At 43.5% G+C, this 24,804-nt stretch overlaps 1 protein-coding gene across 1 annotated transcript in view; it reads left to right on the plus strand.

Annotated features, from left to right (window-relative positions):
- The first annotated feature begins 6,963 nt into the window (after positions 1-6,963).
- Positions 6,964-24,804, plus strand: part of LOC118398367 (forkhead box protein O3-like) — a 59,364-nt gene continuing 41,523 nt past the window's right edge. Inside the window, exon 1 of the mRNA XM_035793635.2 lies at positions 6,964-8,575. Coding sequence (XP_035649528.1) covers positions 8,018-8,575 — 558 coding nt within the window. The 5' untranslated portion in view covers positions 6,964-8,017. The remainder of the gene's footprint in view (positions 8,576-24,804) is intronic.

The raw sequence follows: 24,804 nt of genomic DNA on the forward strand, positions 1-24,804 counted from the left end.
CAGCAAGGCTCAGATCAACATAGCAGTGTCAACAAAGCTATTATTGTTTCTAAACATTTTCTGTGTAAATATCTATTTAAACTTTTCTATATCCGCATATCACACACTCACAAACTGAAAACATAAAGTGTGTACAACTCATTGGTCACTTTCATTTGTAGCTTTAGTATCGCAGCAAAGTTGGTTCCTGTTTCATTCACGTGTTTGGCCATAATCGCATGGGTCAAACAAAAACACCCTAACGACAAATAGTACCTCCAACAATGCAGGTGATGGCTCCAATTGCAACAAGTTGAAGGAGACGTCATCAAAAACTACATGACATCATTTTTGTTATAGTTCTAGCAGTCGACATGTAATCTCAAGTCAGAGAATTTTTATAACTATGATGCAACACTTTAAAAGGTGGTGACCAACAATGGTCACCAACTTGACAAAAGTGATCCCCTTGAACGCGCCGAATGCGACAGTTGCCGGTAACCATAGCAAATGAAATAAGTAAACATTATCAACGTGCTAAAAAATAATCGCTATAACAGCATAGGAATGCATAAAAACATATTTACACGCAACAGAAATAATTTACCATAAAAAGTATTAGAAAATAATGATTTTTATTGTTAAACGTGACTATCAGTTTACACTGTTAACCAGCTAGCTAGTGGAATGGTATCAAATACAGCAAACACATGGTGTCCATGTTTTTGATGCCATTCCAAACTCCAAACTAACCATTATGAGTCATCCTCCCCTCAGCAGCCTCCTGTGGTGCTGATGTATCACCATGCAAGCTTCATTTTGTACTGTGATTGGTCAACAACGACGGCACCGCTTAAAAAATAGAACAGAATCCTATTTTCTCCTCCTCAGCTGAGTGGCTTCCACTGGCACAAGCATCACCGGGGTGGAGATGTTATTTCCTACCCTCACCACCCGGGGGCAGCCCGTCAGAAAGTTCAGGACCCAGTTGCACAGGGCGGGGTCGAGACCCGGGGTCTCGAGTTTAATGACGAGTTTGGAGGGTACTATGGTGTTAAATGCTAAGACGTAAGCGATGAACAGCATTCTTACATAGGTATTCCTCTTGTCCAGATGGGTTAGGACAGTGTGCAGTGTGATTGCGATTGCATCGTCTGTGGACCTATTGGGACGGTAAGCAAATTGGAGTGGGTCTAGGGTGTCAGGTAGGGTGGAGGTGATATGATCCTTGACTAGTCTCTCAAAGCACTTCATGATGATGGAAGTGATAGTCGTTTAGCTCAGTTACCTTTGCTTTCTTGGGAACAGGAACAATGGTGGCCCTCTTGAAGCATGTGGGAAAAGCAGACTGGGATACGAATTGATTGAATATGTCCGTAAACACACCAGCCAGCTGGTCTGCGCGTGCTCTGAGGATGCGGCTAGGGATGCCGTCTGGGCCGGCAGCCTTGCGAGGGTTAACACGTAATATTTTACTCACGTTTGGCTGCGGTGAAGGAGAGCCCACAGGTTTTGGTAGTGGGCCGTGTCAGTGGCACTGTATTGTCCTCAAAGTGAGCAAATAAGTTGTTCAGTTTGTCTGGGATGGAGAAGCTGGGGGCCATGGTCAGCCTCACATCAGGGTGCCGGACTCAGTCTAATGGGCAGGTGGAAAGGACCAATCAGGAGCTGGGGAGGTTCCTAAGGAGTCACAGCCAGGAAAGGCAGGGGGAGTGGGCCTGGTTTCTTCCCTGGGCGGAATACGGCAAAAATCCTTCACTCATCCCTCGAGCTGACTCCCTTCCAGGGTAACCTGGGATGTCAGCCGGCCCTGGCTCCGTGGACTCCAAGCCAGACCAAGGCCCCTGCAGTTGACAAGTAGTTCCGGCTCACAGAGGTGTGGAACGCTGCCCACGTGAGGCTTCTCTTGTTTTGTAATGCTCCATGTTTAAACTCACCATCTGCACCTGCTTCCTGACTACCTGCGTCTTTGTTACAATTCCCCAACGTGGGGACAAATGTGGAGACCCCCACCCCCTGATTAAAAAAACTAAAACATTTATTGTGAAAAACATATATATATATTTTTTAAATATCTGGGGGTTTTGGTCGGCTGTATCTAGGCTCTGTAGTAGTCAAATCGTTTTTGACACCTTTATCTGAATCCCACAGTTTTTACCTCTCCAAGAGTAAGAAATATTGAGTGTCATAAAAGGGACTATTGGAGTTTATACTAAGACGAAATGCAACATAGCAATCAATGTCTACTACTTCATAGGCTTTATCCAGTGTACAGCAAGGGTTCCAACATTTCAAGTGGGCAGTAGGATAATTCTCAGTCGAGGGACACTCCATTATGAGACTTATAGTTTTGAAATCTAAATTTACTTTGAGGGTAGTATAAAATATTATGCATCGTTTAGAAAATTCCACCAGAGGTGGTCAGTTTAACAGATTTTAAAAGATGATTTATGCTAGACTTGAAAATGTGATCCGCGTGTGACACAATTGCAGCGCCTCCAGAGGCTTTCGCTGCCAAATCAAGGCCCGTACTGCATTGTCGTGTGCCTCTCAAATGTTGTAATAATGTGGAGGGCTCCACATGATTGGTTAACTGTAGGAGTGGGCGGTGTGTCCTGTATAAACAGAAACTCACTTCCTTGACAATTTCCTTCACAACAGCCCTGCTCCGCGAAGCACAAGAAGTATGATGCAGAGGCCACATCACAGTAAATGTAGTGCGGCAAAGCAGACTCCAGAATGACCATAAATCGGCTTTTATTACTGACATCCCCCTCACGTACCTAAAAAGAAACTGACAGGGAAACAAGAGAAACTCATTCAAGCCCACTATTAATCTTCCTAAAACAGAGGGATGTATACTTTGCTAAACTGAGCAGAATAAGGGACAGCCCACATCGGTGAGAGCTGAAGGGATGGAAAAATGTCCTTCTTAGTGGATAACTACCACCCCCTTGTGGTTGGAATTGAATTGTGCCACTGGAAAATAAACAATGTACTTACTGTGTCTGCTGATACTTTATGTAACCAGCCATCTGCCATGTAAAAATGCCAAAAGGTAATTTATTTGCGCCATACAATGCAACGTTCATGCGAATCTTCATTGAATGGATTTCGATTTTAGACAAGGAATATAATGTTTGGTGGTACATACCCAAAAGGAGCAGTTTCACTTCTCTCGCCGCCTTCTCTAAACTAAAGCTGAAAAGAAATGGGTCTTGTGCCTTTTTAGGGATGAAACTGCAAAGGCAAAACTTACTTAACTTACTTAACTCAGGTGCATAGGAATGCCCTGCAAGGCCCACCCAATCAGATTGAGCAAAAACAAAAATACATTAAATACACATTTTTTATTACTACCTCATCTAACATTATCTTAAATAATCCTCTTCCTCATCTTGACCCCCCTTCTAGCTCTGACTCTGATGATAGCTACTTTACTGAGAAGAAATGTACTTTCTATGCCCGTGATATGTGGTTGCACTAACTGTAAGTCACTCTGGATAAGAGCATCTGCTAAATGACTAAAATGTCAAATGCAAATGTATTATGAAAAAATTACATACACATTTCTGGCTATGCCCCTGACTTTTACTTTTTATTTTATGTTAGATGTGTTGGATGCCTCCGGGTTCATTCAAATGGCAGGCATGGCTTGAACGAGCTGAAGAGAGAAACCGACTGAAATGCTGGGCTGACTTTATACATTTCTACCACAAGATGGAAGCACATGATGGGTAAGTGATGACAAAGATGAGTTATTATTGCTTTTAATGATGTCATCCTGTTAGCGCACAATAGCCTGTCCAGCATGGGCCAACCTACCTTGTCTTAGTGAAGCAGTATCAGTGAAGTGCCCAGTACACCTACAGAACCACACGCAATTTTGGCTTCCTGCCCTCAAGACTCCTGTAGTCTGAGCCACCTGGCATAAAATTGTGTGCAATTCATGTCACAGTATTAATGCAGTGTAGTACATTGAGTTTTAAAGTGTGTGTACTGTGTAGTGTTTGGGAACGTTATGATCATATGATCATCGTATTTGTGCCAGCTCCCTGGTACATATCTAGAGGCCACTAGAATTGTGTGTATGTGTGTGTGTGTGTGTGCATGCCCCTTCGGCGTGCATGTGTTTGTGTCTTGGTGTGTTACTGTCAGTTTGTTAGCTGTCTATTCCACCATAACTCTCAATTAAGGGAAAATCCATCACGGTCTATTCCGAGGGCTCTAATCCAATCAGAGCATTACAATGTTTGGGAAAACATCAGGCAGAAACATAAATGGTAGCCCTCTTTTGTGTATGCAACATTACACTAGCCACTGACTGTAGTAGGGGACAAGATAAAAGGGTGGATGTCACACAGGGGTGGAGAAAGAGTCACTAATATAGCTGTTTTAAGTGCGTAGGCCCCTGCTGTACACCTACAGTACCCTGTAGGCCAGGGGTGGACAACTTGCAACTCTTTTGTTGGCCTGCGGACACATTTTTTATTTTTTTTGTTTTTTTGAGAAGTCAGTAGGGGTCTCAATTTACTATTGAGAGTTAGAATAATATAATACACAAGGTGCAATTTCTAAATGTGGTTGTGCATCAGCAGTCATTTAATTAGCCCATATCAGCTAATTGGTAAGTTAGTCTAGCGGCCAGCTTTCTAATCTTACAGTAAGGATGGTCGATTTTATCGACCGCGGTGGGGCTAATCATATTAAAAACTGCAAATATTTGTCTCCACCTTATGGTAAAATGTGTAGAATTGCAGGAAATCATGAGGGGGACCACTAAAATGTTTTGCTCGCAAGGTGGGGGACCCACGAGCCACTGCGGCAACCACATGATGAGTTCCGGTTTTTTTGTGGCGCAGAGGGCACTTAAACAAACGGCCCCCTACTCTGTAGACCGACAATCCTGTTGGTGTGTTCGCTCTCTTAGGGGCACTGAATGGAGGTCTTTGTGATGTGGTGAGTAATGTCGGTTAAAAACGTTGAACAAACTCTGTTGAAAACAAACATTTCGCCGCGAGCCTTCGCAGCGAGCCGCGAGTCTTGTTGTATGCATCTCAGGTGAAGGGGGATAGAAGTGACAGGAGAGAATTAAACTACGTACTTAAAACAGCTACAGTATACATGTACTTGGCCTGAAATGAATGACACAGCCTCACATTAATAGGCAACACATCTGACATTGCTGTGATGTGTTCATTTTGAGTACACCCCGGGTGGCAACTCTGTCACTGACCTATCTCTCCACCTGTGTTTACCTATCTCTCCACCTGTGTTGACCTATCTCTCCACCTGTGTTGACCTATCTATCCACCTGTGTTGACCTATCTCTCCACCTGTGTTGACCTATCTCTCCACCTGTTTTCTTTCTCTTTCTCTCTCTCTTCTCTTAGAACAGTCTACAGAAGCATTCATTCATCCACCTCCTGTGTCCCTTTCCTCTCTCTGATGCCCAAAGACATTGTACCAAGTTGGGTCAGAGCCCTTCTCGCAAGCAAGGGGGGAGGCCGATGACATAAGAGCATCAGACTAACTCCTTGAATGGCATACTCCTTGAAGTTTGCAGTCTAAAAAACACTATTTTGCTTAAAATGTATTTTTCTTACCCTTAAGTGGATGTACATTACTGTATTTATACTTGGGATATTGTTTTTCAACAGGAAAGGTTCAAATATAGCTGGAGTGTGTCTTTAACCCTCCACTGCAGTAGCTAACTGCAGGCACCAAACTGCTGTATCAGCCATTCCTCTTTATATACATAGCTGGGACAGGAGGAACAAAGAGGGGCATGTTTACATGTGAGCGTGCCTGCATTTGTGCATTCGTTCTTGTGTTCATTTTGTATACTGAACAAAAATATAAACGCAACATGCAACAATTTGAAAGATTTTATTGAGTTCATAGAAGGAAGTCAGTCAATTGAAATAGTCAGTATACATGCATGTGTATGTACTTCGTTTGTTATAATTATAAATGAAATAGTGTCGATGTTTTCCATGTAAAATTCAAAGCCATAACACAACCAATACCTTGCAGGATGTGTGTGTTTTGTCTGATTTAGTATGTAGGATTGTTATCCATTCCTAATCAATGCCATCCGTTCCAATAATTAATTGATGAATACTGCGCACAGGTGGAATGCGCGCATTCCTGTTCATAAATCGAGAGCGCGTGTCCCTGCAAGGTGGACGGGCACTTTACACAACATCTTCTCTGGAACAAAGACGTATGGAGGCTGACTAATGCTGGTGTTTTGGTACGGTTTTGGTACGGTCTTGGGGGTGGGAGGGGAGGGGCAACCACTCCGAAGTAGATAACCATAGCATGTATTACCTTATCTCTTCATTATGAATGACGTCATGTGATTGAAGAGGTCGATCTGGTTTGAAGGGGGCGTGTTCTGCGCGTGCTGTCCACATTGACTGACACCCATGCTCACAGATTAAAGGTTTAAAGATACTGTCATTAAAATAAAATGACTTAACTTGACTTAAAGACTTCACTATTTCATTATAATATTTGGTAGAATGCATGTCATTTAGGTTATGAATGAAGTATAGGCTAATACCCAACACAAGGAAAACAAACACCTACTTGCATATGCCTAAATTGTTACATATGTGTAGGCCTATGTCAGTTGTTACATTCTAACAGTGCACCACAACGGAAGTGGAAATAATGCTACATATGTCAACCATACCTTAACAAGTATTGTCATAATGTAGCCTTTGTCATTAGTCTATGAATTATATTTCCAAAAGGAGCAATATAATTATTTGGAATTCAATGTAAATGTCCTCTATCCACGGTTGAATTTCTTTGTGTCCTTATCATTGTACAATAATATTTTGATGATATGTCTGTCTATTTCTGGATCCCTCAACATGCCAGGACATGTGTCCCTTCCACAAATTGCTTGCCTGGATATGCCTGCGCGCACATAGGCTACTGTATCTTGGAGGGTGTCTCTTTAAAAGGCGGAAGGGGTGGCCTTTACAGTGGTAATGTTAGTCTTATCTAGCCACCACTATTGCTGCTGTTGCTGTATAACTTTGAGCTTGTTGAGGGCTGTCACATGACGGAATGTGCTAAGTAGATAGATATGTGTATATGCGTGCAGCAGAAGAGATCGCGAGTATGATGTGGCGTTTCGTTTTCCATACCAACTGAGCTGCGTTCGTCAGTAAAGGCGACTTTTTGAGAAACGGAGCATTCTAATTTCCGTTCCTTTTCGTTTTTCGATCCTCACTGACAACAATACGCAGCGTTCCTGTATCCAGTCTAATTTTAAAAGGGACTTTAGAGTGAAAGGGAATTTGGCAAGATGGCAGCAATGACAGGGATAGGACTATGCAGGAATTAATCGCTTCCATCACCATAGCGCGCAGTGACTGAACGCTTTTATCCGTGGTGGACAGCTTCAGTGTGATGACGTTTTACCAGGTTCTCCGTGGCAATTGACGAGGAGGTTCAAATTGGTGTATTCACTTGCCTTGCATCAATGCGGGATTTGATCTTGAACGCGCAAGGTAGGAATGTGCAATCCGCTCATTGATGAACGAACTCGGGCTACACAGTAGATTACTCGTGAACGAACTGTAGGCATTGTACTGTTGTTATCAACATTGCTCCAGGCGAGGAGAAATACTACGAATATGCAGGCAAGGAGAAATACGACGAATATGCAGCAACCCGTTTTGAACTGTTGCGATTGTCAAATGTAAAGTCCCTGTGGCTTGCATATGGAGCCAGGGAGAATAGTAATCGTTTAATAGTTATGGTGCTAAGACATTTATAATGGTCCACGAGTAATACGATTAAAATATATCCTGATCAGCATAGCGGTGCTTTTTTTTTTGCTACTAGAGGATTTTCTCAATTCACGCGGAGTTGATAGTGACCCTTGGGGACTGCTGGTCTGGAATAGCAACAAAGGCGGGGGGCGCGCATTCATGGAATGCGAATTTGACAACTCTCCACTACTTATCTACTGACCTTATCAGCGGGCAGCAGGGACGTGCAAGTGACTGAAGGAGAGATGGCCGAGGTTCCAGCCCCCAGCATTCACACTGAGTTGAACGTGGCCATAGACCCAGACTTCGAGCCACAAAAACGGCCACGATCGTGCACATGGCCGTTGCCCCGACCCGAGTCCAATTCTGGCAAACCAGAGAGCAACGACACTGACATTATACCTGAGGAAGACGATGAAGAAGAGGAACAACATGCCACTTCCATGGCCATCAACGTCAATGGCACCAGCCCCTGCCTGGGAGCAGACGACCAGAACAGCAACAGCCCTTCGGCCGAAGGACTGCTGTCCAGACAGGAAAATGGAGGCTCCCCTCTCCCCTCCCAGTCCCCCACTGCCACTTCTGGCACAGTCAGCACCAGCAGCCCGGGGGCGCAGACTGCACGGAAGTCCTCGTCGCGCAGAAACGCGTGGGGGAATCTCTCATATGCTGACCTGATAACCAAAGCCATAAGCAGCACGCCAGACAAGAGATTGACTCTGTCTCAGATTTATGAGTGGATGGTGAGATGTGTGCCGTACTTCAAAGACAAAGGTGACAGTAACAGCTCAGCTGGGTGGAAGGTAAGCACAAACGTTTTCCTCATCTCCTCATTCATTCCCCCTTCCTCCTTTCCCCTGTCATCAAAACAAAAACAATAACAAGAAACACATGTCTAGAGAGTTTGTGCTTTTGGATGTTCCCTGGCTTTGTTTATAAACATACACACACTGTCATTCTCTCTCTCTCTATTTCCCGCATTTGGAATTGAGAAAAACAAAACAACACAAAACTTTGTATCAGCAAGTGAGTCCGGACTGTCTGTAGCTTATTTAGAGAGACTTTAATCAAATGAGTTTACGACGCACAGAGATTGATACAATTAGGCTACATAAATCATTAGACTGTACAGTCCTACAATTAATCAACATTTAAGAGTAAAGAACAAAACATGATTGTGCACCTGACCATTGCCCCGACCCGAGTCCAATGCTGGGAAACCAGAGAGCAACGACACTGACATTATACCAGAGGAAGAGGACGACGAAGAGGAACAACATGCCACTTCCATGGCCATCAACGTCAATGGCACCAGCTCCAGCCAGACAGTCAGTTCAAAATGATATTTATATATTTGTTTTGTACATCTTAGGCTAATGCCTGCGATCCTCTGGGTCAGGTAGGCTACTGTAGGCCTACTATCAATGTTGTTAAAACTGCCGTTGGGGAATTACATAACGACTTGGAATGCTGCGGGCTCGGGTGAACAGCCTGGGGTAAGACTACCTTCAATGGGGACGCTATGTTTGCAAACTGCCGAGGGATTGGACGCATGATGTCATGGATCAAAACTCACTGTGTCGGGGGCCGTGGAACTTGCCTCGTTGACCGAAAAGGCCATATATTCTCACGAGGGGATGAGTTATCTGTGCTCAGGCGGCAAAGGGGGCAGCTGGAGTAGGCCTATGTGCAGCTCATGGAATATTGGGCTTGGAGGGCCTGGTGGGTAGGGTACTCATGTTTCAGTGGACATTAAAAAAACTGGAAGAGGCAGGATGCATGGACAGATGTCGTTACTACATGATCCCCCATGGTTATGCCTTTTATAGTTCTGTAATTTTGCTTTTCAATCACACAGATCAATCAGCCGGCCAGGACAATGTAGTTCAATATAAGACAACCAACGACACCAGCTTTAAGGTATCAACATGTAATGGCTACTGGCATTAGGAAAACATCCAATGAAACTAAAGACCAGCTTTAGTGGCAGGTGTTCAACAAGGCAACCATGGTGTTTTCACCCGCGTTCAGTTTGTGATTTCACTGTAAGTTGGGGTCCAGGACAGAGTGGTTAGTTTGTCGTCTTAGGTTTCATACAGGTCAGATGGGAGAGCTGGCTTTGTTGAGTAGATTTGGTCGGCAGATCCTAATAATCCCTGTTGGTTTTTCTCCTCTCACTGAATTGACGTCACTCAGCAGACTCTGGGTCATGTCTTATGAAGGATATCAATTATACATTTTTCCCATTCAAGGCTCTTGACACATGCATAGGTAAATAGAGTGCCAAAAAACATATTTGCATTATGTAGATCAGAGCTACTTACAAAAAAAATGTATGTCACTTTTTTTTTCTAGCTTTCAATTAGGCACATTCTTCTCTTCCTTTCCCTTGCAACTCTTCCCCGGATTCTTTGTGTACAAGAGAAAGTAGTGCACTATGTTTTCTGTTAATATACCCGGTAAAAAATAATGGTTAATAAACAACTCTAAGGGGGCCAATATAAAATCTGGGATTTTTTTTAATTTTTTTAAATATTTTCCAAAATTCTGTTTTCTGTTTTATTTTTCCTGGTTTTAGATTGTTCGTTTGTATTTTTTTGGGGGGTGGTTGTTGTCCTTGATGATCTTTATGGCCTTCCTGTGACATCGGGTGGTGAAGGTGTCCTGGAGGACAGGTAGTTTGCCCCCGGTGATGCGTTGTGCAGACCTCACTACCCTCTGGAGAGCCTTACGGTTGTGGGAGGAGCAGTTGCCGTACCAGGCGGTAATACAGCCCGACAGGATGCTCTCGATTGTGCATCTGTAGAAGTTTGCGAGTGCTTTTGGTGACAGTCCGAATTTCTTCAGCCTCTTGAGGTTGAAGAGGCGCTGCTGCGCCTTCTTCACAATGCTGTCTGTGTGGGTGGACCAATTCAGTTTGTCTGTGATGTGTACGCAGAGGAACTTAAAACCTACTACCCTCTCCACTACTGTTCCATCGATGTGGATAGGGGGGTGTTCCCTCTGCTGTTTGTTGAAGTCCACAATCATCTCCTTAGTTTTGTTGATGTTGAGTGTGAGGTTATTTTCCTGACACCACACTCCGAGGGCCCTCGCCTCCCTGTAGGCCGTCTCGTCGTTGTTGGTAATCAAGCCTACCACTGTTGTGTCGTCCGCAAACTTGATGATTGAGTTGGAGGCGTGCGTGGCCACGCAGTCGTGGGTGAACAGGGAGTACAGGAGAGGGCTCAGAATGCACCCTTGTGGGGCCCCAGTGTTGAGGATCAGCGGGGTGGAAATGTTGTTGCCTACCCTCACCACCTGGGGGCGGCCCGTCAGGAAGTCCAGTACCCAGTTGCAGAGGGCGGGGTCGAGACCCAGGGTCTCGAGCTTGATGACGAGCTTGGAGGGCACTATGGTGTTAAATGCCGAGCTGTAGTCGATGAACAGCATTCTCACATAGGTATTCCTCTTGTCCAGATGGGTTAGGGCAGTGTGATTGAGATTGCATCGTCTGTGGACCTATTTGGGAGGTAAGCAAATTGGAGTGGGTCTAGGGTGTCAGGTAGGGTGGAGGTGATATGGTCCTTGACTAGTCTCTCAAAGCACTTCATGATGACGGAAGTAAGTGCTACGGGGCGGTAAGTTTAGCTCAGTTACCTTAGCTTTCTTGCGAACAGGAACAATGGTGGCCCTCTTGAAGCATGTGGGAACAACAGACTGGGATAGGGATTGATTGAATATGTCCGTAAACGCACCAGCCAGCTGGTCTGTGCATGCTCTGAGGGCGCGGCTGGGGATGCCGTCTGGGCCTGCAGCCTTGCGACGGTTGACATGTTTAAATGTCGGCTGCAGTGAAGGAGAGTCCGCATGTTTTAATTGCGGGCCGTGTCAGTGGCACTGTATTGTCCTCAAAGCGGGCAAAAAAGTTATTTAGTCTGCCTGGGAGCAAGACATCCTGGTCCGTGACTGGGCTGGTTTTCTTTTTGTAATCCGTGATTGACTGTAGACCCTGCCACATACCTCTTGTGTCTGAGCCGTTGAATTGAGATTCTACTTTGTCTCTATACTGACGCTTAGCTTGTTTGATTGCCTTGCGGAGGGAATAGTTACACTGTTTGTATTCGGTCATGTTTCCGGTCACCTTGCCCTGATTAAAAGCAGCTTTCAGTTTCACGCGAATGCTGCCATCAATCCACGGTTTCTGGTTTGGGAATGTTTTAATCGTTGCTATGGGAACGACATCTTCAACGCACGTTCTAATGAACTCGCTCACCGAATCAGCGTATTCGTCAATGTTGTTGTCTGACGCAATACGAAACGTATCCCAGTCCACATGATGGAAGCAGTCTTGGAGTGTGGAATCAGATTGGTCGGACCGGCGTTGAACAGACCTCAGCGCGGGAGCTTCTTGTTTTAGTTTCTGTCTGTAGGCAGGGATCAACAAAATGGAGTCGTGGTCAGCTTTTCCGAAAGGAGGGCGGGGCGGAAGTTAGAATAGCAGTGATCCAAGGTTTTTCCAGCCCTGGTTGCGCAATCGATATGCTGATAAAATTTAGGGAGTCTTGTTTTCAGATTAGCCTTGTTAAAATCCCCAGCTACAATGAATGCAGCCTCCGGATAAATGGACTCCAGTTTGCAAAGAGTCAAATAAAGTTCGTTCAGAGCCATCGATGTGTCTGCTTGGGGGGGGAATATATACCGCAGTGATTATAATCGAAGAGAATTCCCTTGGTAGATAATGCAGTCGACATTTGATTGTGAGGAATTCTAAATCAGGTGAACAGAAGGACTTGAGTACCTGTATGTTGTTATGATCACACCACGTCACGTTAACCATGAAGCATACGCCCCCGCCCCTCTTCTTACCAGAAAGATGTTTGTTTCTGTCTGCGCGATGCGTGGAGAAACCAGCTGGCTGCACCGATTCCGATAGCGTCTCTCCAGTGAGCCATGTTTCCGTGAAGCAAAGAACGTTAGTCTCTGATGTCCCTCTGGAATGCTACCCTTGCTCGGATTTCATCAACCTTGTTGTCAAGAGACTGGAGAGGACTTTTTAATCTGTTGTGACCAATCCTTGGTACTCCTACCCTACCAGGTGTATTGGCGAGAAAAATGCTAGGGAGTGGTGCACGATGTGCCCGTCTCCGGAGTCTGACCAGAAGACCGCTCCGTTTCCCCCTTTTACGAAGTCGTTTTTTTTGGGTCGCCATTCCGTTGTCCTGGGTGAAAGGCAGAACACAGGATCCGCTTCGCGAAAGTCATATTCTTGGTCGTACTGATGGTGTGTTGACGCTGCTCTTATGTTCAGTAGTTCTTCTCAACTGTATGTAATGAAACCTAAGATGACCTGGGGCTACTAATGTAAGAAATAACATGTAAACAAAAAACTGCATAGTTTCCTAGGAACGCGAAGCGGCGCCGGAACTGGCTACACACGGAGTGATAGACAAATGCGCACACCACACATACAGACGGGTGATATTGCTGTTAGGTTTGGCTTTTTAAGCCAATAGTGGCTAAGCAGGGGTGGTATAATGTCACTTGTTTGTGAGCATGCGGTGTTGGAGCATGCGGTGTTGGATTCTTGTGAGATTTTTTTTTATTGAATATCCAAAACATAAAATATACTTGCAGTGAAGCCGCTCAACAACTACATCACACCAGTCATCCAATAGACTCTCATTCAGAGCGACACACAGAAGCATCCAGGGTCAATGCCCTGCTCAAGGGCACGTTGACAGATCTCCCACCAGGCCAAAAAACATGAACCCTCCAAGATCCCCCCCACAGTTCCCCAATAGCTGTCCCTCAACACAGAGAGAGAGAGAGAGAGAGAGAGAGAGAGAGAGAGAGAGAGAGAGAGAGAGAGAGAGAGAGAGAGAGAGAGAGAGAGAGAGAGAGAGAGAGAGAGAGAGAGAGAGAGAGAGAGAGAGAGAGAGAGAGAGAGAGAGAGAGAGAGAGAGAGAGAGAGAGAGAGAGAGAGAGAGAGAGAGAGAGAGAGAGAGAGAGAGAGAGAGAGAGAGAGAGAGAGAGAGAGAGAGAGAGAGAGAGAGAGAGAGAGAGAGAGAGAGAGAGAGAGAGAGAGAGAGATTATTTGAATGATAGTGTGGGTATATGCATGTGTACAAACACCTGCACGGCATCCGCCTCAGGCAAACCGGCATTAGTTGTAAAAACACTGCCCCTCGGTGTCATTCAAACATACTTTTTATTTTGACTTTATTTAAAAAAAATCTTTGGCCATCAATTCTATCTCCCGCACAGCAACTCCGCAGTTGTCAACATCCTAGTCCTCAAATGAAACTGGAATACTTTCCTATTTATGCTATTTTTATTCCTCTGCCAGATCCTTTATATTGGGCAGATAGACCAGTTCCCTACATCCCCTCCTGCTGCCACCTGCCTCCTCCATTTTTGGGGTAATGCTTTAATCAACTGGGTGTACTCTTGGATTGAGCAGACCTTCCCGTACAATTCTGATAACTACCATTCCAATTTACAATATAATTTATGAACAAAATACACTTTTCAAACATCTTTCCCATAAATACAAAAAAGTATCATTTTCAATTAATCGAAAATGAGACATGGCAATCTGGATGATCTTTTCTTAGTAATCTACCTGAGAACCATGTTGTGGAAATTTCCTGTATTTACCAAATCATGAGAGAAAACCACACACAAGTCAGAGTTATCATAAAGTCCATCTTTAATTATATGAGCTCCATCACAACCCTGTGACTCTCAGAACAATTCAGTGTTTATCAATGAATTCTCTGAGAGTCCTTACACATTGCAACTGAGATCCTTTATAGCAAAGACACACATAGCCAGACAGCATTGGCCATAAATTATCGTTCAGCTTTGTCTCCTAAACTATGTGCGTTTTTCGCTCTCAGAACCATAAAACAAAACCTATCAACAGGCATATATCAAATACCCCCTCCTTGACAAGATCACAGACACACAGTGACTGGCACACAGGCATTGCGGAGCCAAGAGATACACGCTTGACCTCTCCCCTCTCTGCGGCCCAAGTAACTTAGTCCTGACAGAGTACAGATAACTGCAAATGACGAACAGTATTATACAAAAATAAACATTCTGATGAGAAGTAACTCACAAGCATATAATGAATATAAAACATCTTATCTATGTTACCAACTAATTCTGATTATTCTCCAACAACCATTTAGGGTAAAACTTTTGATTAAGTGAAGCTTTTAGAGAGAGGTTTAGTGCTTTTATATTTAATAATCTCAACCCACCCAATTCATATTCATTATATAGATGGGCTCATTTGATTTTTCCTGGTTTAGAGTTCCAGATAAAGCAACATATTGTTTTGCTCATATGATTTGAAAAATGAATAATCAGGAGTAGGCAGCACCATAAGTAAGTGAGTAAACTGATATATGACCAAGGAGTTAATCAGGGCAATTTTTCCATTAATAGACAGGTATTTACCTCTTCAGGATCTTGTCTATTTTTAAAAGCTTTCTATTGAAATTCATTGTGGAGAGCTTACTTGTGAGATTTGTTTATGACAGTTTGGTATGGAACACATGACAAATTGCATGTACTTTTTGAATTGTTTGGCAAGCTACTCATAGGTGAGCTACTGGTAGCTCGTGGTTGACCTGTTGGAGACCCCTGATGTAGATAATCAATCACATTTAGTGCAGTCATGGAGATCATCCATCTTTCATTGAACAGAGTTATGAGTAGGTTGGGAAATGTAAAAATTCAGCAGTGATTACCCGTCGGTCATGTTTTGAGCCCTACCTGTTGCCTGTTTTTCATGTTATTTTAGAATCAATACGTGTAACAAATCAGTTTGCAAACAATAGAAAAGTATATAAACTCTGCAAAAAAAGAAACGTCCCTTTTTCAGGACCGTGTCTTTCAAAGATAATTAGTAAAAATCAAAATGACTTCACAGATCTTCATTGTATAGAGTTTAAACACTGTTTCCCATGCTTGTTCAATTACCCATAAACAATTAATGAGCATGCACCTGTGAAATGGTCGTTAAGACTCTAACAGCTTACAGACGGTTGGCAATTAAGGTCACAGTTATGTACACCTAGGACTCTAAAGAGGCCTTTCTACTGACTCTGAAAAACACCAAAAGAAAGATCCCCAGGGTCCCTGCTCATCTGCATGAATGTGCCTTTGGCATGCTGCAAGTAGGCATGAGGACTGCAGATGTGGCCAGGGCAATAAATTGCAATATCCACACTGTGAGACGCCTAAGACAGCGCTACAGGAAGGACAGCTGATCGTACTCGCTGTGGCAGACCACGTGTAACAACATCTGCACAGGATCGGAACATCCGAACATCACCCCTGCGGGACAGGTACATGATGGCAACAACAACTGCCAGAGTTACACCAAGAACATACAATCCTTCCACCAGCGCTCAGACTGTTCGCAATATGCTGAGAGAGGCTGGACTGAGGGCTGGTAGGCCTATTGTAAGGCAGGTCCTCACCAGACATCACCGGCAACAACATCGCCTATGGGCACAAACCCACAGTTGGTGGACCAGACAGGACTGGCAAAAAGTACTTTCACCGACGAGTCGCGGTTTTGTCTCACCAAAAATGTATTGTTTACTGCTGCATTAATAATGAAATATGCCAGAGAGGTGTGTATACTGTAGCTAAGAAAGTAATACTAAGTGTAGGTCATGTAGTAAGCTGTTAGGAGCCCATTTGGTCCCTCTCATAATTCAGCCTACTGTTCTAATTTGGTGGTGCACATCTAGTCTATAGCCTGTTTTAGAGAAATGTCATCATTGAATATAGTAAGAGCTTTCATTGTCTGCTTATATGCTCCCTTTACTTATCCTTCGGTACTGACTTGGTGTACAGGAAGAATACTATAAGAACGACCCTTGTTCTGATTTCTGTTGCTGTACATTTCAAAAGTGCTGAACAAATAGTTATATTGACTACGTCAGTCTTAGCTTGCTCTTAATCAATATTAAGGATAGCCTCTTCTCCTCTCATTCCCTTATGTCATAGTTTGTACATCTCAATTGTCAGTAGAAACCACATTTGTACACATTAGATCTGGTAATTCAGAGAAAAAAAAATGGTACCAATGTATTATGCCATGCCAGGTGCAATTTAGATTTTAGCCAGTAGATGGCAGTAGTGCACGCGCAAAGTTTTAGACCGATCCAATGAACCATTGTATTTCTGTTCAAAACCATGACTACCCAAACGTGCCTAATTTGTTTATTAGTAACTTTTCATGTTCAAAACTGTGCACTCTCCTCAAAAATGTGCATGTTATTCACCATAATAGCTCATGTAAATTGGACAGTGCGGTTAGATTTACAAGAATTTAAGCTTTCTGCCAATATCACATATGTCTATGTCCTGGGAATTTTTTTTGTTACTTACAAACTCATGCTAATCGCATTAGCCTATGTTAGCTCAACTGTCCCGCAGTGGACCCACCAACCCTGAAGAAGTTTTAAGCAAGTCAGCCATATCAGCTATGGCGGTAAATGAGGCTGAATGAACTGTTTTGCTCCCAGTAAGGAAGGCTCCGCTGATAACCAGGTGTAGTGGTGGTAAGCATTCATTCCATGGTGCTGAAAAGAAAGCTCTGCTGTTGGGACAGCTTTATGTAAGGATCTAATAACTTGTGGGCATTGTTTGTCACCGTTATGGTGCAATTCATGTATTGTTTTGTGTTGTGTAGTGGCTTTGCTGGCATGTATCCCACGTATATTTTTTGGGGAGTTTGCCCCACCAAGATTTACTTGCTAAAATCGCCACTGAAAGTCAGTCTTTCTTGCTAACAATTCCAGGGTAGACTATGGTTGCTCCACAGGGAATGTAACAGCTTGACTCCTGTCTGGAGGGAGAGGTCTAGTTTGGAGTTGCTCCTCCATGGAGTTGATCACAGACTACAGTTTTTTTTTTTAAATGAACCTCTGACTCCTTGAAGTCGCTGTGCTGAAATCCATACATTTAAAAAAAATCAAATACAACCACCGACTTTCTTCATTGTTGTTGCTCTAAGATGTCAACTCAGCACGAATGTGCATGTGCCAATTGAATCTCAACAAGGAAACAGTTGGTGGTTGTATTTGATAAAGTATGGATTTCAGCAAACAAAGAAAGGCACGCAACAATAGAGAACAGTAAAGTCAGAGTTTAATTTCAAAACCTCTAGTCTCCTTTCAACTCCATGGAGGAGTTGAGGTACTTCACAAAGTTTGGAGCTGCTGTTGAAATGTGTGCTAAGTGTAGCTATGGTATGGCAGAACAAAGGGAGAGCGAGAGAGACCAAAATAGGGCCTGTAAACATGCCTGAAGTAAGGGTAAGTGTGTGTGTGTGTGTGTGTGTGTGTGCCTTTTTCTCTGTGTGTGTGTACATGTGACTGTGTGTGGTTAAAGTGTGTCTGTGTTCCTAGCGCTGCTCCAGTGAACTTTGGGCCCCTGTGTTACTTAAGCCTGATGCAACAAGCAGCCAGGCAGCTCAGAGTCTAGACCCCCTCAACAGCTGCAGAGCAGAGGCCCATTCTCAGGCTCGGTTATGTCACTGATGCGGAGCAAGGAGATAAACATATACATACATACATACATACGCATCCATACATGCAGTGCCTTGCAAAAGTTTTCATCCCCCTTGGCTTTTTTCCTATTTTGTTGCATTACAACCTGTAATTTAAATTGATTTTTATTTGGATTTATTTGGTAGCATCATGTTTTGGGGATATTTTTCATCGGCAGGGACTGGGAAACTGGTCAGAATTGAAGGAATGGTGCTAAAATACAGGGAAATTCTTGAGGGAAACCTGTTTCAGTCTTCCAGAGATTTGAGACTGGGACGGAGGTTCACCTTCCAGCAGGAAAATGACCATAAGCATACTGCTGAAACGACACTCGGGTGGTTTAAGGGGAAATGTTTAAATGTCTTGGAATGGCCTAGTCAAAGCCCACACCCAATCCAATTGAGAATCTGTGTTATGACTTAAAGACTGCTGTACACCAGCAGAACACATCAAACTTGAAGGAGATGGGGCAGTTTTGCCTTGAAGAATGGGCAGAAATCCCAGTGGCTAGATGTGCCAAGCTTATAGAAACATACCCCAAGAGACTTGCAGCTGTAAAAATATTTTGCGTCTTCAAAGTGGTAGGCATGTTGTGTAAATCCAAATGATACTACAACCCCCCCAAAAATCTATTTTTAATTCCAGGTTGGCAACAAAATAGGAAAAATGCCAAGGGTGTGATCAGTTTCGCAAGCCACTGTACATACACTGTTGCTAAATAAACACATGCATAAAAACTCACATAGACACACAAATGTATTTGAAGGAAATCCCCCCCCCCCAATGTTCCAGTTCGTACATATGCACTGTGTAGTACATTCCAGACACATGTTAATTATCTTGAAAAACACCTCACGCACACACTCACCTTGGTTCCACTTTCTAGGATTAGTTTGTGTGTGTGTGCTGTATTAAGCTGGAGGGAACATCATTCTTGAAGTACAATTAAACAATAACTCATCCATTCATTTCACAGTCATTTATTACTGTGTTATTGCAGTAATGTCTGTCATAGACTGCATCCCACCTCACCTCCAACCTCCATTTGGTCAGGGGGCATACAGTATATGAAAACGTACCCCAATAAACCAGCAGAGCTAGATGGTGATTATCATTTTAATGGACTTCCTTTCCCTCTCCATGCTGTATGTGTGGATCCTCCAGCCCCAAAATGATTCGTGCTCCTATCAAGATAGGGGGGAAGATGCCACTTGGGGAGGGAGGGAGAAAAATGGAAGAAGGGGATGAACAAAAGCCATTAGGCCTTTATCAGATGTCTTTCTGTGAAGATGGGATGGGAGTATGCTTTGGAGGTTGTTATGGTGCTGACAGCACCCCTTTGCTGTCAGTGTTTGTGTACAAAAGACAGGCTGATGGATTTCATTCTGGAGTCATAGAGACAGGCAATAACAATGAATGTCTATTCTATTGAAAGGCATTTAAATGCAATGCCACTGTGGTGATTTAGCAATGTGACAGGTTGATAGCATATTGTCATGGCTTATATAAGACCAGCAGCATAGAACCACCAACGATATGGGACGCTAGTATAGGTATAACGAGGTTGTAAGAAAAATGTAACCAACCCCTAGTTTGAAACAAATAGGATTTGCACGTGCTTGCACCCTGGCTGAGGGAGCACCATCCATGAAACGTCATAAAGACTCCTTAAAGCAAAATAAATAAAGGAGGAGGGAGAGGAGAGAGTAAATTTAACAAGCTTTGTTCCAAATTGCTGTATTACAGCTGCCCTTTGGCAATGACCCCCAATACACGGGACTCTGGGTGTTTGGGGGGTTAGGGGCACTCGTTTATAGGAACCAATTGCTCCAGGGCTTCTTTCTTTCTCCTTCTCTTCTGAATAGTGTCACACTCTAAACAGTGTGCCTGCATCTATATTACAGACTCACTTTCTATTTCACATTCTAATCAATGGTGCCGTCTAATTGTCTGCCCCAGGGACAAGCTGCATGTTACATTACCAGTTGATAGTTTACATCTATGTTCATGACTGTTGTTTCTGTAGCAGAGTAGGCCTATAATGTCATTGTGTTGTCTTGATGGTGTATGGCTGAAGAGGGGCGGGGACAATGATCTTACTGATGATGAGTTCTTATTGAAAGGTCAGGTAGTGAGAGGGCTTGACATTTACAGAGCTGACCGTTTGATACCGCTCTCTCTTTCTTGCTCGCTCGCTCTTTGTGTACAGTGCATGTGAGTACCCCCCGATTTGTTGCAATTTGAACTGACTGACGAGGGTGCATTAAAAAGTGTAATTTTTTACTGTTCAGTGCAGTAATTTTCCCTTGCCTGGCTACCCAGACTCCATTCTCCAGCTTAAAACCACTCCCTCGTACTTTAGTTTATTCTCCACAATGGGTCTGGAGCTGAGTACCTCCCTGACCCCCCTTCAATGAATGCGAGCACATTCGGGGCAGTCTGGTCAAGAAACTGATGGATTGGGCCAGAACACACGTGGGTAAAGCGATGGTTTGAAATGTCATCATTGGTTAGAGACGATCCAATTGCTGATGACTTTGTTTTGTACAACGCCCCTCGTAACCACAAATGATTTCAATGATGGTAGTCTCAGACCATGTAGCAAATGACAGAACAAGATGAATAATTTCGTGTGAGTCGCCAGGCCAATGTTCCCTATGCTCTCTACTCTAACCCATGTCACACTCTTCTGATCTGCTCTGTTCAAAGCTGCGTCTCAATCATTCAATGTTCTCTGGATGAATTCAGATCACTGTATACATTTTTAAGAGCATGTTCTTGGCTGAAGGGAAAGCGTACCCTCTCTCGCTCTTGCTCTTCTCCCCTTTTCTCACTCACTCACTCACACACACACACACACACACACACACACACACACACACACACACACACACACTGCTAGCCCCCTCATTTGGCTGGATGTAAAACAGTGAAGTGAGCAAAAACAAGTTGTCCCCCATAGCACTTCTCCTCACTACAAGCAGAGCCCTTGAAGTCTGCTGTAGCCCCTAATAAATGAAGAAAAATCTCCTACAGCTCTCTAATTACACTTACTCTCCCATTGTTAATCTCCATGACTCGGTTCCATCTTTTTGTTGTTGTTGCTCTCGACCAAAATGAAGATGCATTCCCAAAATGGATGGATGGTGTGTGTTTGCTCTGTGCAGGAGCCAAGCTTCAGATAGGATCTCACTAACAATCACTCCCATCATGCCTTACACACTGATTACACTAAAGACAGGGATGTGGTTAGACTGGCACGCGCAGGTGAAAAACCTTACTGTGTGTGCCAGGTTTACGTCACTGAAGACACACACACACACACACACACACACGTATTTTGGGAATGCATCTTAATTTTGGTTACGGCAGCACAGGGCCCTATTGTAAAAATGGTGCATCGCAAACAGTTGCAACAAGTGAGACCCAATTCACCCCGTTTACATATGTCTTGGAGACTATACAGTCCACCCCTAGCTGGTTTGTTTATATGAAACTGGAAATAAGCAGTGCTTAACAGGAAGTGTTACTGGGCAGGAGCAGGATAGAGACCATGGCCTACCGTGAGGAGAAGCACAGGCTTCTTTAATGACCCTCAAATTACTACTTTCCCCTCTGAACCTGTCATTGTGTGTGTGTTTGTGTTTTCACACAAGCTCTGGCTATGATCTCTCGCTCTACCTCTTTCGCCCTCCCCCCTCCCTCCCAGTTCTCTAAGTAGCGTCTGTGTAATGTGAGTCTGTGGCACCATGGTGATGGTCTGAATAATGTGTCATTTTAAATCCCTGGTCTGGAGTGATATAACTCTCTGCAGTGTGATGTGCACAAGTCACGCAATGCTGAGGTCGACTCTGCTCCGCTCCTCTACTTTCCTGGTCCACTCCTGTGGTCCTCACCCCAGTGCTTCACTTAGACATGCATATTCTCATATTTGATTAATTACACACAGACTGGTGGGTGCTGGTATTTTAAAAGGGATTGGAGGAGGGGGAATATGGGGGTAGAATAATAATAATAATATAATAATAATAATAGAATGAATGGTTTGGCATGGGTATAGGGCAGTGTTAATTATTGAACTCTTTTTTTAGATTTAGTCTTAGTCATTTTGACTAAAACATTGTTAAGTCTTCATTTGTATTAGGATTTAGTCTAGTTACAGTGCCTTGCGAAAGTATTCGCCCCCCTTGAACTTTGCGACCTTTTGCCACATTTCAGGCTTCAAACATAAAGATATAAAACTGTATTTTTTTTGTGAAAAATCAACAAGTGGGACACAATCATGAAGTGGAATGACATTTATTGGATATTTCAAACTTTTTTAACAAATCAAAAACTGAAAAATTGGGCGTGCAAAATTATTCAGCCCCCTTAAGTTAATACTTTGTAGCGCCACCTTTTGCTGCGATTACTGCTGTAAGTCGCTTGGGGTATGTCTTTATCAGTTTTGCACATCGGGAGACTGAAATTTTTTCCCATTCCTCCTTGCAAAACAGCTCGAGCTCAGTGAGGTTGGATGGAGAGCATTTGTGAACAGCAGTTTTCAGTTCTTTCCACAGATTCTCGATTGGATTCAGGTCTGGACTTTGACTTGGCCATTCTAACACCTGGATATGTTTATTTTTGAACCATTCCATTGTAGATTTTGCTTTATGTTTTGGATCATTGTCTTCTTGGAAGACAAATCTCCGTCCCAGTCTCAGGTCTTTTGCAGACTCCATCAGGTTTTCTTCCAGAATGGTCCTGTATTTGGCTCCATCCATCGTCCCATCAATTTTAACCATCTTCCCTGTCCCTGCTGAAGAAAAGCAGGCCCAAACCATGATGTTGCCACCACCATGTTTGACAGTGGGGATGGTGTGTTCAGGGTGATGAGCTGTGTTGCTTTTACGCCAAACATAATGTTTTGCATTGTTGCCAAAAAGTTCAATTTTGGTTTCATCTGACCAGAGCACCTTCTTCCACATGTTTGGTGTGTCTCCCAGGTGGCTTGTGGCAAACTTTAAACAACACTTTTTATGGATAACTTTAAGAAATGGCTTTCTTCTTGCCACTCTTCCATAAAGGCCAGATTTGTGCAATATACAACTGATTATTGTCCTATGGACAGAGTCTCCCACCTCAGCTGTAGATCTCTGCAGTTCATCCAGAGTGATCATGGGCCTCTTGGCTGCATCTCTGATCAGTCTTCTCCTTGTATGAGCTGAAAGTTTAGAGGGACGGCCAGGTCTTGGTAGATTTGCAGTGGTCTGATACTCCTTCCATTTCAATATTATCGCTTGCACAGTGCTCCTTGGGATGTTTAAAGCTTGGGAAATCTTTTGTATCCAAATCCGGCTTTAAACTTCTTCACAACAGTATCTCGGACCTGCCTGGTGTGTTCCTTGTTCTTCATGATGCTCTCTGCGCTTTTAACGGACCTCTGAGACTATCACAGTGCAGGTGCATTTATACGGAGACTTGATTACACACAGGTGGATTGTATTTATCATCATTAGTCATTTAGGTCAACATTGGATCATTCAGAGATCCTCACTGAACTTCTGGAGAGAGTTTGCTGCACTGAAAGTAAAGGGGCTGAATAATTTTGCACGCCCAATTTTTCAGTTTTTGATTTGTTAGTTTGTTAGTTTGAAATATCCAATAAATGTTGTTCCACTTCATGATTGTGTCCCACTTGTTGTTGATTCTTCACAAAAAAATAGTTTTATATCGTTATGTTTGAAGCCTGAAATGTGGCAAAAGGTCACAAAGTTCAAGGGGGCCGAATACTTTCGCAAGGCACTGTTTTGTCAAAATGACAAAACTGTCAGCCATTTTAGTCAACTAAATGCCCTTACATTTTAGTCACATCACTATTTTTTGATTTTGTAATTTTTACCCCTTTTTCTCCCCAAATTGTGTGATAACGATCTTGTCTCATCTATGCAACTCCCCAACAGCTTCACGAGAGGCTCCAAAACATGACCCGGAAGCCAGCTGCACCAATGTGTCGGATGAAAAAACGTTCTACTGACGACCAAAGTCGGCCTGCTGGCACGATGAGCCAAGTAAAGCCCCCGGGCCAAACCCGGACGACGCTGGGCCAATTGTGCACCAGCCTATGGGACTCCTGGTCACAGACAGTTTTGACACAGTCTGGGATCAATTCAAATCAAACTTTATTTGTCACATGCACCGAATACAACAGGTTGTAGACCTTACCGTGAAATGCTTACTTACAAGTCCTTAACCAACAATGCAGTTCAAGAAAGAGTTAAGAAAATATTGACCAAATAAACTAAAGTAAAAAGTAACTATAACTAGGCTATATACAGGGGGTACCGGTACTGAGTCGATGTGCAGGGGTACAGGTTAGTTGAGGTCATTTGTACATGTAGGTTGGGGTATATTGACTACGCATAGATAATAAACAGCGAGTAGCAGCAGTATAAAAACAAATGGGGGTTGTCAATGTAAATAGTCCGGGTGGC

The sequence above is a fragment of the Oncorhynchus keta genome, chromosome 19, assembly GCF_023373465.1.
Source record: "Oncorhynchus keta strain PuntledgeMale-10-30-2019 chromosome 19, Oket_V2, whole genome shotgun sequence".
NCBI lineage: Eukaryota > Metazoa > Chordata > Actinopteri > Salmoniformes > Salmonidae > Oncorhynchus > Oncorhynchus keta.